Source organism: Halichoeres trimaculatus, unplaced genomic scaffold, assembly GCF_033239565.1.
Source record: "Halichoeres trimaculatus isolate MK-OKI-2021-1 unplaced genomic scaffold, fHalTri1.1 fHalTri1_scaffold_9, whole genome shotgun sequence".
Taxonomy (NCBI): domain Eukaryota; kingdom Metazoa; phylum Chordata; class Actinopteri; order Labriformes; family Labridae; genus Halichoeres; species Halichoeres trimaculatus.
In genome coordinates this window covers 37403560-37417338 of record NW_027437188.1, presented here as the reverse complement: position 1 = coordinate 37417338, position 13779 = coordinate 37403560, and the positions used below count along the sequence as shown (strand labels likewise).

Genomic DNA, 13779 nt, shown 5'->3' with positions numbered 1-13779 from the left:
CTAAAATCAAAAAATGAACCAAAGGCTAATGCAAGGGCTAAAATCTAAAACACAGGCCAAAGGCCAAAACATGTGCCGAAGGCTTAAACACAAGCTTAAATCTTAAACACGAGCTTGAGGCTAAAACATGAGCTAAAGGCTAAAACAGGAGCTAAAGGCTAAACCCCAGGTTAATGTGTTAGTGCTAATGTTGCCTCCAACCCACAGTCAGCAGTTATTCTGCAGTGGTCTGTTCAAACTTGAGAGTCTATCAATAAAATGAAGAGCCAGGTTACGTTAGCTCTGCTTGGTGAGGTTGGAGTTGGTAGATGAGCTCTGGTAGGACAGAACCAGGATTCACTAACGTTACACGTTACAGACACGTCTCAGAGCACCGGGCTGTGAGGAGAGAGAAATATAGCAGCTGCTAAACTACGCTACAAACTGACAAAGTTAGCTTGTTGTCATGTTAGCCTACAGATACGTTGAGCCACTGGGCTGCTGTAAGAGCTACATATAACTCGCTCCAAAACAAACACACTCCTGGTTAAAAGTCACGTCTTTGCTACAGTGTGTGTGAGACTCCAGGCCAGGAGGTGGCGCTGCAGTCACATTAAAACAGATCCTCCTCACTGCAGCTTTAAAACAGTCTCAATCTGGTGTGAAGTCACACAGAAACATGGACTAATTCAGAAAAATCAGCTGTGGTGGGTGTGTTGGTTTAGGACCTTGGAGCTAACCTGAGGATCAGTATTTCTCTGTGTATATTTAGAAAACGGTGAAATCAGAGGACGGTGCAGACAACAGAGAGGAGGAATCTCTCTGTCTCGTTGATTTATTCTGTTTCTGTGTCTTCAGTCTTAATCTCAGTGGCTCATCTTGTGTTTCCAGTTTTATTTTGTACGTCTCGCTCCCTGTGTGTCTGCTTCAGTTTACCCTCCTGTCTGTGTGTGTTTCCCTCCTGTCTCATGGTTTCACTCCTGTGTCTCTTTGTCAAACACCCTCAGTCGATTCTGTGTTTCTTTATTTCACGGTCAGTTCGTCTCATTTTCAGGGCTTGTGTTCGTCCAGTCACGGGACAGCGTTATCAAACGGCATATTGGTCCATCCACAATCCTGAGCCAAAATCAGACGATTAACTAATCACTTCATAAAAGTAGAGCATCATATCTTGGAGGAACTTTCTAGAAAAGCTGTATCCAACAAATCTGAACTGTGCATGTGTGTCTCCTGAATCTAGATCTGCTGCACATCTTCACATCCTCACACTTTTCTCAGGGATTAATTTTGCACATTTCGCCTTAAATGATGGTGCATGAGTATGACGTCCACCATCTTTAAAACGGCCTAACGGACATGGTCGTCGTGCCGTTAGCGCCTGTAATGCTGGAGTTTACCTCCATCAAGCATCACGCTCTGTTTGGGCTCTGATAACTGAATATACTCACCGTACAAACAGGTCCAGGTCTCGTCTGACATTAAAACACTTTCAAAAATTATTTCAACTAAGACAATAACTTGTGAATTTATAAGCCCAGGTTAATCCTGCATGGCATTATGAAGTGAGACGCTGTGAAGTAGCCTTATGTTAACTAACACACAGGAGCAGGAGCGACAGAATCTCCGTGGAGCAAAACGTTTTTTATAATCAGCTACATTTTGGCCGATGTTGATTAATCGTGACAGGCTACAATGATTAATCTGCCCGATTAATCGGCCTGCCTGATTAATCGGTCGGGCTCTAGTTTGTGGATCCTACCCGATTAATCGGCCTGCCTGATTAATCGGTCGGACTCTAGTTTGTGGATCCTGCCCGATTAATCGGCCTGCCTGATTAATCGGTCGGACTCTAGTTTGTGGATCCTGCCCGATTAATCGGCCTGCCTGATTAATCGGTCGGACTCTAGTTTGTGGATCCTGCCCGATTAATCGGCCTGCCTGATTAATCGGTCGGGCTCTAGTTTGTGGATCCTGCCCGATTAATCGGCCTGCCTGATTAATCGGTCGGGCTCTAGTTTGTGGATCCTGCCCGATTAATCGGCCTGCCTGATTAGGCGGGCGGGCTCTAGTTTATGGATCCTGCCCGATTAATCGGCCTGCCTGATTAATCGGCCTGCCCGATTAATCGGCCTGCCTGATTAATCGGTCGGGCTCTAGTTTGTGGATCCTGCCCGATTAATTGGCCTGCCCGATTAATCAGCCTGCCTGATTAATCGGTCGGGCTCTAGTTTGTGGATCCTGCCCGATTAATCGGCCTGCCCGATTAATCAGCCTGCCTGATTAATCGGCCCGATTAATCGGCCTGCCCAATTAATCAGCCTGCCTGATTAATCGGTCGGGCTCTAGTTTGTGGATCCTGCCCGACTAATCGGCCTGCCCAATTAATCAGCCTGCCCCGATTAATCAGTTGGTCTCTAGTTTGTGGATTCTTGGATGTTTGAGTTGTCTCAAATTTTTTTGTTTCTTCTGGATTTTTGTTTAATAAACTTAGTTTATCTGAATCTGAGTTCCTTTTTCATGTTTTTGGCTAAAACAGACGCTAGGGCCGTCTCTGTTGAGGACACAGCCTTAGAACACATGGCGTGAAACCTTATCACACCGATCAAACGCCCAGAGATCACTCTCTGTAGGTGTGAAGTTTTGATCTGCTCCTCTGGACCTTTTTATCCTGAAATAAAAATCAGCTGTGGTAACAGAGCGTTTTGGATGAACACAGCTGGGAGCCTGAGTCGTCTTTGTTTGGTGGAGTTTTGTGTCAGGAGTAAGAGATATCTGACTGAAATACAAATCTGGGACAAACTAAATGTTCATTTTTCATTTTTCATTCAGTTGATGACTGTTTGTGCTGCAGTCAGAGAGAAACCCTGGGTTAGATCAGCCTCAGACTGTTTGGTTTATTTCCCCTCAGACCACAGAGGAACTGATGATCGGTGAGAGCGGCTGAACTTCTCCTCACTGACCTTTACATGAAGCTGCTCCTCTCTGAACATGAGCGCTGACAGTGGAAACATGACGCAACAACTCTTCAAACTTTATCAGAGACTTTCAGAAACCCCAGATTCACTCCACACACAGGGAGTCGACTGATTTCCTCTCAGATCATCAGAGATGGACACTGATGCTGACCCTCACCTCGAACAAGGAGCAGGACGCAGAAACCAACATGTCTGCTCCTCTCACACATCACACAGACTCCTTCAAGGTTCGATTCAGACTCTAACGTCTATTTTCACCGACGTGAAACCGTGGGGAAAGAGAAGTGGTCTGATCTGTGAGCTAAACTCTGCAGAAAGCTTTTAACAAGAATACTTTCACTTCATGTGAAACCACTTCCTCCTGCAGGCTGCAGGCCGCGCCGACTCAAGGTGTGATTTCTATCAACTGATCAGACCAGAAGAAATCACTCAGACGTTTCCAATCAGAAAAATCCCATCGCCTCAGAGACCTTCATCAAACCTGACGCCGTGGAGAGGACGGAGAGGACGGAGAGGACGGAGATGTTGTTCTCCCCAGAGTCTCACCTCTTTGAGAAGTTTCTCACACACACACACACACACACACACACACACAGCAGAAACTCTCTGACCTTATAAACTTCTCCGTACGTCCCTCCTCCGACCCTCAGCAGGATCTCGAAGTCGTCCTGAGGGTTCCTGGTAGAAATATCCAGAGCTGTCCGGTGGGGGAAATCCATTTCACGTCTCTAGTATTCCACCTCGGGCATGTCACACACACACTCACACACTCACACACACTCTCCCCCTCTCACACACACACACACTCACTCAGCGGCATCTACATCTGCAGCAAGAAAAACAGTCAGGAGAAAGGAGCGGCTGAGGAACACACACTCGCTGCGTCTCTTTGTCTCTCTGACCTGCTCTGAGTGTGTGTGTCATTCAGCTGCCACACACTCACACACACTCACACACACCTTCCTGTTTCTGTTTCTCAGGTTGCTATTGATCCTCCCTCTCTAGCTCTCTCTCTCTCACACACACACACACACACACCTTCCTTTTCAGATATTTTTGCATATTTTGATTCTGTTTCCTGTTGGGTGTGTGAGCCTGATCGACTGACAGGACGAGAGATATGACAGCTCTTTACTGGCATGTGTTTCCTTTCTGTGTGTGTGAGTGTGAGTGTGAGAGTGTGTGTGTGAGTGTGAGTGTGTGTGAGTGTGTGTGTTGCAGCTCTGCAAGAAGAAACACTCTCTGGTGCTCAGAGCTCCCTGTCAGCTTCCTGTTCGTTTCCCTGCAGATGAATTTGAGGCGTCTGCTGCTGCTTCCTGTCAGAGATCGAACACCTCCATCACCTGAGCTCACACACACACCTCCATCAGCTGAGCTCACACACCTCCATCAGCTGAGCTCACACACCTCCATCAGCTGAGCTCACACACACACCTCCATCAGCTGAGCTCACACACACACCTCCATCAGCTGAGCTCACACACCTCCACCAGCTGAGCTCACACACACACCTCCATCAGCTGAGCTCACACACCTCCATCAGCTGAGCTCACACACTGACAGCCGACAGGTATCATCACCTGTGAGAGTGTTCCCCTCCTCCTCCTGCTCCCTCTGGACAAATGTTCAGACTCCCTGAAAAGAGGAGCTGCTGCAGAAGGTTTGTTGGGCTCACAGTGAGAACAAAGAGGCAGCAGCGCCCTGGAAGCTCACCTGTGATCATTCACCTCATGTTCAGACTCTGACTCTGTCGCTCTTCATCCCTCAGCTTCTCTGCAGCTCATCCTCTCTGTGCCTCTGCCCCAGGAGTTGTTATTCCTCTGCTGCTGCTCCTGTTAGCTAACGGCAAAATCATCAAAGACAAACATGACACACTAAGTTTAGAGCCAAACACACCAGAGGAGACGTAAGATGATCAAACTAAAACAGTTAAAGAGGGGGTATGATGAAGTAAAAAACATTAAAGAGAGGGTACAGTGTATCTAAAACAGTTATAGGGGGGTAAATGTAACTAAAACGGTTAAAGAGGGGGTATGATAGAGCTAAACAAGTTAAAGAGGGGGTATAATGTAACTAGAAAGGTTAAAAAGAGGGAGACCAATGTAACAAAAACCATTAAAGAGGTGTTATAATGTAACCAAAACAGTTAAAGAGGGGGTATGATAAAACTAAAACAGTTGAAGAGGGGGTATCATGAAACTAAAAAAGTTAAAGAGGGGGTATGATGATTCTAAAAAAGTTGAAGAGGGGGTTTGATGAAACTAAAAATGTTATAAGAGTGTTTATGGAAACCAAAACAGTTAAAGAGGGGGTATAATAAAACTAAAACAGTTAAAGAGGGGGTATGATGAAACTAAAAAAGTTATAGAGGAGGTATGATAAGGATAAAAAAAAGTTGAAGAGGGGATACTTTGAAACTAAAACAGTTAACTTATGGATGTAATGTAACAAAAACAGTTAAAGAGGGGGTATGATGAAGCTAAAAAAGTTAAAGGGGGGTATGATGAAACTAGAAAAGTTATACAGAGTGTTAAGGAAACCAAAAAAGTTAAAGAGGGGGTATGATGAAGCTAAAAAAGTTATAGAGGAGGTATGATAAGGATTAAAAAAAAGTTAAAGAGGGGGTACAATGTAACTAAAACAGTTAAAGTATGGATGTAATGTAACATTAAGTTTAAAGTGTAAAGTTTTACAGAGTTTAAGGAAACCAAAACAGTTAAAGCAGGGGTATGATGAAGCTAAAAAAGTTAAAAAGGGGGTATGATGAAACTTAAACAGTTAAAGAGGGGGTATAATGTAACTTCAACAGTTAAAGAGGGTGTAGGATGAAGCTAAAAAAAAGTTTGAGGGGCTATGATGAGGCTTAAAAGTTAAAGAGGGGGTATAGTTTAACTTAAACAGTTAAAATGGGGGTATAATTTAACAAAAACAGTTAAAGAGAGGGTATAGTGAAACTGAAACAGTTTTAGACGGGGTATGACCAAACTATAACAGTTAAAAGGGGGGTATAATGTTACTTAAACAGTTTTAAAGGGGGTATTATGTGACTAAAAATCTTCAAAAAGTTAAAGAGGGGGTGTTCTGGTTTCCCACATTTTCATATATCCCAACATGGGTATAAGGTAACAATGCTTGATGTTCAGACTCAGTGTGTGCAGATTTTTAAACCCTTTTGTTTTTATTCATCTCTTATAGAAACCCCTGATCTAAACGCTCTGTTTAAAAATAGCACCAGATCTTCATGAGACTTGCTACAGTGATGAGGTACGGTCCTATAAGGACCTCTGAGCCTCTACACCAAGGTAATCCCATAGCTCCACCCTCAAGAGAGCAAGCCAATCAGAGAGAGGGGGGTTTGTCTTAAAGAGACAGAGGCTAAAATGAAATGTTTCAGACAAAGGGGGAAACAAAGGTTTCTAAAGCACTACAGAGAGAAAAGCAGGGAGTTTGGGGGTCTGTAATTTATGTAAAGATACTACGGGGGCACCAGAGGGACATAATAGAGATTAAAAGTGGCACAGTGCCTCCTCTTTAAACCTTCAGATTGGTAAATTGGACAAAAAGTCAGAGCCAGCAGCTGAGTGAGGCCTGATCAGGATTTTAGACTCCCTGAGGAGTTTGATGTTTTTTGTTTCTGCCATGAAGGGGAAGTGAAAAGTCTGCCATCATAGAGAGTTTTCTGCAAAAAACTCAAATCTAACAAATTGGATTTGTTTTAATTCTCATCTCACCCTGTTTAAACCACGCTGACCAGTTAAATGAAGATTTAATTTTAAGATTTTAAAAGACAAAATTTAGGACTTGGATTTGCATAGTGGCTTCCAAATCAGCAAGTTTCATGAAATAAGGTGAAGCCTACTTTTTTACAGCAGTGTGGGCCTCGATACTGGTTTTGGTTTCCTTTAATAAGATTTATTCCCTCTGGTGGATGTCAGGGCAGGGGACAGTCAGGGGAGCAGAAAGATCACAGGCACCTCTCTCCCTCCTGGACAAAATCCACAAAAACCAGATCATCAAAAAGCCTCCATCAGGATGACCGACCCCCCAGAGTGTCAGTTCCAGGTCTACCAGACCCAGCATCAGTTTTTCCCTCAAGCTATCAGGACTCTGAACTCCTCCCTGGACGTTGTTCATGATGTTAAACTCTGCTCACGTGTCCCTGAACGTGAACTCAGAGCTGCTGAAGCCCACGGTGCAGGGTGGGAGTGAACGTCTCAGAAACAGCTCCACGCAGCCAGCTCTGACCTGGTTTCACTGAGATGGATGGAGGAGGTAGTTTTCAGTGCAGCAGAGCTCTGGGCTGAATGCTAACATTAGCATGCTAACATGTGCAGTGATCAACCTCACTTCCTGATGCTTATTTCTAAGCAGACGTTTTAATGTTGCTCTGCAGGCCGTCACTTCAGACGATGTAAGACTTAAAGGTTAAAGAGAAGAAACTGCAGAAAGCCAACACACCGTGATGAAACCATCTTCATCGTCTGACCTTTCACCCCCTCTCCTGTCTGCCTGCCTACTGTCTCATTTCTGCCTCCCAGCCCCTGAACGCCCACACGCGTCAGACGCTCAGCACCGGCCAGTTAACCACAAATAACTGCCTCAACCTCAGCTCAGACCAGAGAGGGAACAATGAGGTTAGGTGTTAGGAAAAAAGGCAGAAGAGGAGGAGAAATATAAAAACACAGCTGAGCTCTGATCTGGGGCTCAGGCGAGGTGGACGGTTTGACTGAAAACAACCAGAAACAGACATTGATGGAGAATTTCCTCTAACTTTTCTGTAGTTTAGAGTGAAGAAAGAGCTGCAACATGAGATATCTCACAGCACTTACTTGTGCTGGGTGTCGTCATGTGTGTCATGCTGCGTTAAACATGATCATACACTCACCTGAACTTTCACTGAACTCTCAGTCTGAGTTAAAGCAGTCAGTCATGCTTAAGGTGTGAGGCTGCAGGTGGGTCACCGTGGTTACTCTTGACCTCTGACCTTTGATGCCTGAGTGGAAAGAAATGCAGGTGAACATCAGGTTTCTCATAGCAAAGAGTAAAAGGGGAAAGGGATTTCATAAAAAACAAACACATGTACTTAATAACACTTAAAATTATCCACTCAGCTCTCCTGAAAATACGGTTTAACAATCGTACAATGAGTTTTGGGAGCATGCACGTCTTAATACTGAGATGAAAAAGGGGCAGTTTACATAAAGCTAGGTCACAAAGAGGAGATTTTGTTTCATGGCTGGTGGAAAGGCTTTAAATAATATCTAAAATAAATATTTAGTCTAGGAAAACAGCTACAGGGATGTCAGAATTCAAGCTTTGAAAGCACAATTGGAATTTTATTTTTTGTTAAATGCTTCTACAATTTTAGCTGATTTTATTATGCACCTGATGCTACACAATCTCATTCTACAATATTATTTATCTAACTTTTATTCTATACTGTTATATTATTTTATTTATTTATTTATTTACTCATTTATTTATCTAAGCCTCTAGTATTTTCAAGTATTTTCGAGTATTTTTAAGTATCATATTACTTTTAGCTCCTGTGTTTCCTCATTTTTAATACGTTTCCTCAGTCCTCTTATTCTGCTCTCTGTCAGAATTTCCCTTTCATGTCTTCATGTGTTTGAGTGAGTGTGTATGTTGAATATGGTTTGGGTGTGTGTGTGGGGGGGGGTTGTGGGGGTTTTATATTTTCATTTGATGTAATTATGCATTTTCTGCTTTTAATTCCACTTATTATTTTGTTTTATCTTTTTCTCATGTAAAGCACTTTGTATTACAAAATCCTGTATGAAAAGTGCTATACAAATAAAGTTTGATTGATTGAAAATATAAAAACCAGTAATACAGAAGCAGGCGGAAACACACCTGTGGTTTTGGGTGTATACTGGCCTCCAGTGGACATAGCGTGGAACTGCATTTACAGCTTCAGTGTGATTATTCGGCTTCAGAGTCAAACCTTGTCTCATATCATATAATTTAAGGATAAAGCAAATAAACTTGAAAGTTTAAATCAAACATAAAGTTACGGAATATTTGTTTTCCTTTCTGATACCTCTCATACGGTCCGTCGCTTGTATCAGTCCGTGCTTTTCCGGTCCGCCTGTGTGTCGTCCTTTCCGTTCCGACCCCTCTCTCCTTCCCGGTGATTTCCTCCCCCACGGCCCACGTGTGGGTTTACCTCGGTTTTCTCCTTTAATTTAGCTGTTAAAAAATCGGACCAAATGTCGGCGTCTTTCGAGCAGATGAGGGCGAACGTGGGGAAGCTCCTTCGCGGCATCGACAGGTGATGATGACGTATTAAACTGACCGAAGCGCTGCCGATGGATTAGCCTGCGTGCTAACATTTCGAGCTAACGTTTGAAAGGCGGTTAGCCTGTATAGTGAATAATTTCGGCATCATTAAGAAAGTCTTTGACTTGTTTGTTGTTGGCTTTAAGCCGACTACTGAACAAAATGAATAACACTGATTATAAGTAAACGATAAATAAAAAGCTGAGCTGTCACGGGAGAGTATAAAAAGCTAATGCTAACCGGTAACTGCTAGCATCTTCCTCTTGATATGAGACAGCGATGAATTGTCGCTGCTATCCTTAAAGGAAACATTTATTGACCAAAGAAAAATGTGATTTTAAGTTAATTTTGTTTATTTAACATATTATTAGGGTAGAGCTTTTAACCGAACCCCAGGCTGATTAGCTGGACCAAGCTAATTATTGGTACAATAGACTCCAAAGAAGAATAATGGCATTTCTGCAACATCTACTTCCTGATACATTATTAACAAGAGACAGACTGAAATATGACTTGAATTTTAAGGTCTATTTCTTTTCATGCAGCTATGTTTATACACAGTTTGATAGATGGTTCCTACCCAGAACTTTCCTGACAGACCTCCTCTGGTTCCTTACCCTAAAAGAGCTGTAATTATACAGTATTACTAGTTCTGTCTGGTTAATTGGTGTTGAATGATGTAATGAGCATTGTTGAGCTCAAAGAGATAAAATTAGTACCACCTGTGATGCAGTGGATGCCTCCAGGTTAGCCACACTTCACTCAGGTGTGTTGTTCTGGTCTTGTCTTCCAGGTATAACCCAGAAAACCTTGCAACCTTGGAGCGCTATGTTGAGACACAAGCCAGAGAAAATGCCTACGACCTGGAGGCCAACCTGGCTGTCCTGAAGCTGTAAGTTTCTGTTCAGGGGTCCAAACATTTCAATACTGAGAAATCTTCAAGCTGACTCTGAACGGTTTGCTCAGTCAGCCACAGTCAGGAGGAGTGTCTGTTTTGGAGGATTTAATGTTGCTCAGTACTTTTATCAGTGAGTCAGTATTTTGCAGGTTAGAGGAGACAGATATTTCTGTAGAAACTCATGTGCACTCAGTTAAAGGGATAGTTCAGGTGTTTTTTTACATGAACCTGTTTGGCATCCTCATCTGTAGTTACATAGCCTACATCAGCGCTGACTTACCGCTGCCAGCGTCCTGTGACCCGAGATCTGGTGCGACATGGCTGGGGAAAATAAAGCGTTTTTCCTCTCAAAACAATTTGTGTTCAAAAGAGTGATACATTTGCATCACAAAACTGCAAACCAGAAAAAAGTCAGACTCTGTTATCGATTGGCACTACTTTCTGCTGTGTATCACTGCGCCGCGCATGGAACCTCATCACGCCACAGATGGAAGACCTTTCAATTGATGAGGAGGAGAGCGTTGCAGCTTCTGTCTGCATCACAAACAATAATGACTTCCCTGCACTACTGAATGAGGGTGTCTTCTAGATCCTTTTTTCACGTATCTAGGTACGAGAAAAAAACAGTAGCACTCCACCTCTATTGACATGACTTCACGACATGACTAACTCCATCTGACGAATTTCAGCATCAGTATATTCGGGTTCATAAAGATATCCCCTTGGCTCTGTGCTAAATGTAATGTCATCTTCATCAGGGTCGTAGTCAGACATGTGTCAACTTTTTTAAGTTAACATTTGTTATGATTTGGCGCTATACAAATTATAATTGATTGATTGATTGATTGAAGTTGTAATGACGGTGACAACGCGCGCTGGTCAGCTGGATGCACCGCGCGGCGCAGTGATACACACCAGAAAGTAGTGCCAAGCGATAACAGAGTCTGACTTTTTTCCAGTTTGCAGTTTTGTGATGCAAATGTATCACTCTTTTGGACACAATTTGTTTTGAGAGGAAAAACGCTTTATTTTCGTGACCCCAGCCATGTTGCTGGACTACTTTCGTCTGGACCAAAACCGCACCAGATCTCTGATCACAGGACACTGACAGGGGTAAGACAGCGCTGATGTACATAACTACAGATGAGGATGCCATACAGGTTCATGTCAAAAAAACCAAACTATCCCTTTAAAAACGACCTTTTATTATTCTACCTACGCAGGTACCAGTTCAACCCCGCCTACTTCCAGACTCAGGTGACGTCACAGATTCTGCTGAAGGCTCTGACCAACCTGCCACACACCGACTTCACTCTGTGCAAGTGCATGATCGACCAGACTCACGTATCCTTTTGGTGCCATGTCATCCGTCTGAATTTTGATCCCAGATTTAATGATTTACAAAGAACGGGTCGTGTTTGATCTGCTGCATGAAAAGATGTCATGTGTTTGATCATCTCTGAGCTGAGCCGTTTGGTCCCTGGGAGACTCCTTGTACAGTATATTTTATCAGAAACACTTGATAAGGTGATACCAAAAGATGCTAAATGAGCGCTAACGTCATGTTTGTGGGTTTTGTTTGTGTGTAGTGGGTTAGGTCTCACAGTGGGTAGACAGGCTCCGTCTTGGGGTCAGGGGTCGTTTCCTTGACTACAGTGTCGCAGCAAGAGGAGCGCCCCATCAGACAGATCCTCTACCTGGGAAACCTGCTGGAGACCTGTCACTTCCAGAGCTTCTGGGTACGACACACACACACACACACTCTCACACACACCTGCAGTAGGAGGAAGTTGGTTTTCTTTTTCCACAGATGTTCCCATCATTCCCTCCCACGTTCAGTCCTCGTATTATTAATAATTAACATCCACTGATGACTAATCCATCATTAAGTGCTGCTCCCAGAGTCCTGATCCTCTCATTGTGGACTATCTTTTGTCCTCCCACCTGCTGCTCTTCTCCTCCTCTCCAACTCACGAAACGTTTTGTTCCCTTCAATCGTGACCTCTTCGTTTTCGTCCTGACAGACGAGTCTGGAGGAGAACAGAGAGCTCATCGATGGCATCACCGGCTTCGAGGACTCTGTTCGCAAGTGTGAGTATCCTCGTCTGACTCACCACAGCAGACGATGATGTTACAGGAAGAGGATTTTAAAGTTTGACTCTTTTCCTCCTCCAGTCATCTGCCACGTGGTGGGCATCACCTACCAGACCATCGAGCACCGGCTGCTGGCCGAGATGCTGGGAGACCCTCTGGGTAAGAGCAGCACAAACCTCCCACAGACGGAGACGAAGCAGACATTTTTAAAAGCTGTGTTTCTGTTTCAGACACACAGGTGAAGATCTGGATGAATAAATACGGCTGGACGGAGAACGAGGAAGGACAGATCTTCATCTTCAACCAGGAGGAGAGTGTCAAGCCCAAAAACATCGTGGAGAAGATCGACTTTGAGAGTGAGCGCCATCAGACGCGTTGATTAGAAACAGACGGTCGTCAGGTGTGACTTGGTTTGACTGGTTTAATGTGATATCCTCTCTCTGTGTTCACAGGTGTTTCCAGCATCATGGCCACGTCTCAGTGATGCAGACACACATTAACACACCACACACACACACACACAGATCAGTTTTTGAGAGTTAACCGGGTCAATTCTTTCATAATTTCTCAATAAAAATAATTTATCATTTCCACTCTGAGTCTGTGTTTGATTCATCGTCCTGCTTTGATCTTTCGCTGTTGGTTTGGGGTTGAACACAGTTTTTAGTCAGACCTGCAGCCGGGCTCAGACCCAGGTCTTAGTCATGGTTTTACTGACAGTTTGTTGTTGTTGTGTGTTTTTATGGGCGTCTCATGTGTCAGGGATTTAAAGATTATCAGATCGGGGATTTCCTCTGTTACATAAGATTACAGGAGCAGTGGAAATGTTTGCTGAATTAGTTTTGCTGATTTTGATAACCAGGAAAAACAACCTGGACATGAATCAGAGGAAAATACTGACAAAGACAGTTTCCCTGAGATATAACTTTAATGATTTACTGGAAATGTGATTTATTTTGGTTTTAAACTGAAGGGATTTGTTTTTTAAGAAGTAAGAAATGGTGTTGTTTCATCAGACTTTATAAAACTTTAATTCAATAACCCACAGAGCTCAGCACAGGTGTGGCTATGGAAGCCCATTTCTGCCAGTTGAAAGAAAAAGTCGAATTATAAAATTAAAAAAATCATAATTTTGAGATAAAAAGTCCAAATTGTGAGATAAGTTTGACTTTTGTATCTCATGATTTCAACTCTTTATCTCTTCATTTTGACTGTTGATGTCATAGTTTTGAAAAATTTCTCATAATTTTGAGTTTTTATCTATAATATTGATTTTTTTTATCTCAAAATTTGGACTTTTATTTCCATATTTTGACTTTTCGTCTCATATTTTTAAATTTTATTCTTATAATTTCAATTTATAACTCATAATTGTGACTTATCTCATAATTTCAACTTTTTAACTCAAAGTTATGCCTTTTTATTAAGTATTCATGTGTTTTTATCTTATGAATTTGAAATTTTAGCATATATTTTTCAACTTTTATCTCATAATTTTGACTTTTAATTGCATGTTTTGGATTTTTTTTTTCA

General features: G+C 42.8%; 2 protein-coding genes across 9 annotated transcripts in view; one reads left to right on the top strand and one right to left on the bottom strand.

Annotated features, from left to right (window-relative positions):
* The window catches only part of map4k1 (mitogen-activated protein kinase kinase kinase kinase 1), a 44323-nt gene extending 34215 nt beyond the window's left edge, over positions 1–10108 (bottom strand). Inside the window, exons 1-5 of one of the 7 annotated variants that reach the window (XM_074679419.1) lie at positions 9977–10108; positions 7840–7947; positions 4668–4793; positions 4535–4589; positions 3566–3780 (exon numbers count right to left, since the gene is read on the bottom strand). In XM_074679419.1, coding sequence (XP_074535520.1) covers positions 3566–3673 — 108 coding nt within the window. In that variant the 5' untranslated portion in view covers positions 3674–3780; positions 4535–4589; positions 4668–4793; positions 7840–7947; positions 9977–10108. Of the gene's footprint in view, positions 1–3565; positions 3781–4534; positions 4590–4667; positions 4794–7839; positions 7948–9834; positions 9910–9976 lie in introns of those variants that run through there. The other 6 variants (XM_074679418.1, XM_074679420.1, XM_074679422.1 and 3 more) reach the window with 6 other exon arrangements.
* eif3k (eukaryotic translation initiation factor 3, subunit K) lies at positions 9066–12834 on the top strand. 2 transcript variants are annotated; one of them, XM_074679427.1, is made up of 8 exons: positions 9066–9246; positions 10048–10146; positions 11376–11496; positions 11817–11891; positions 12177–12243; positions 12328–12405; positions 12477–12602; positions 12699–12834. In XM_074679427.1, the coding sequence occupies exons 1-8, from the start codon at positions 9185–9187 to the stop codon at positions 12728–12730; spliced, it is 660 nt and encodes a 219-aa protein (XP_074535528.1). In that variant the 5' UTR covers positions 9066–9184; the 3' UTR covers positions 12731–12834. The 2 variants fall into 2 exon arrangements, with proteins under 2 accessions (XP_074535528.1, XP_074535527.1); XM_074679426.1 differs by having other exon boundaries at positions 11814–11891.
* Positions 12835–13779: the final 945 nt, after the last annotated feature.

Excerpts from the sequence above, each read along its gene's own strand:
- eif3k (XM_074679426.1), top strand. The coding sequence starts at position 9,185 with ATGTCGGCGTCTTTCGAGCAGATGAGGGCGAACGTGGGGAAGCTCCTT. Across the intron at positions 9,247-10,047 it reads CTCCTTCGCGGCATCGACAG|GTATAACCCAGAAAACCTTG; the intron begins GTGATGATGACG and ends CTTGTCTTCCAG. Across the intron at positions 11,892-12,176 it reads GTCACTTCCAGAGCTTCTGG|ACGAGTCTGGAGGAGAACAG; the intron begins GTACGACACACA and ends TCGTCCTGACAG.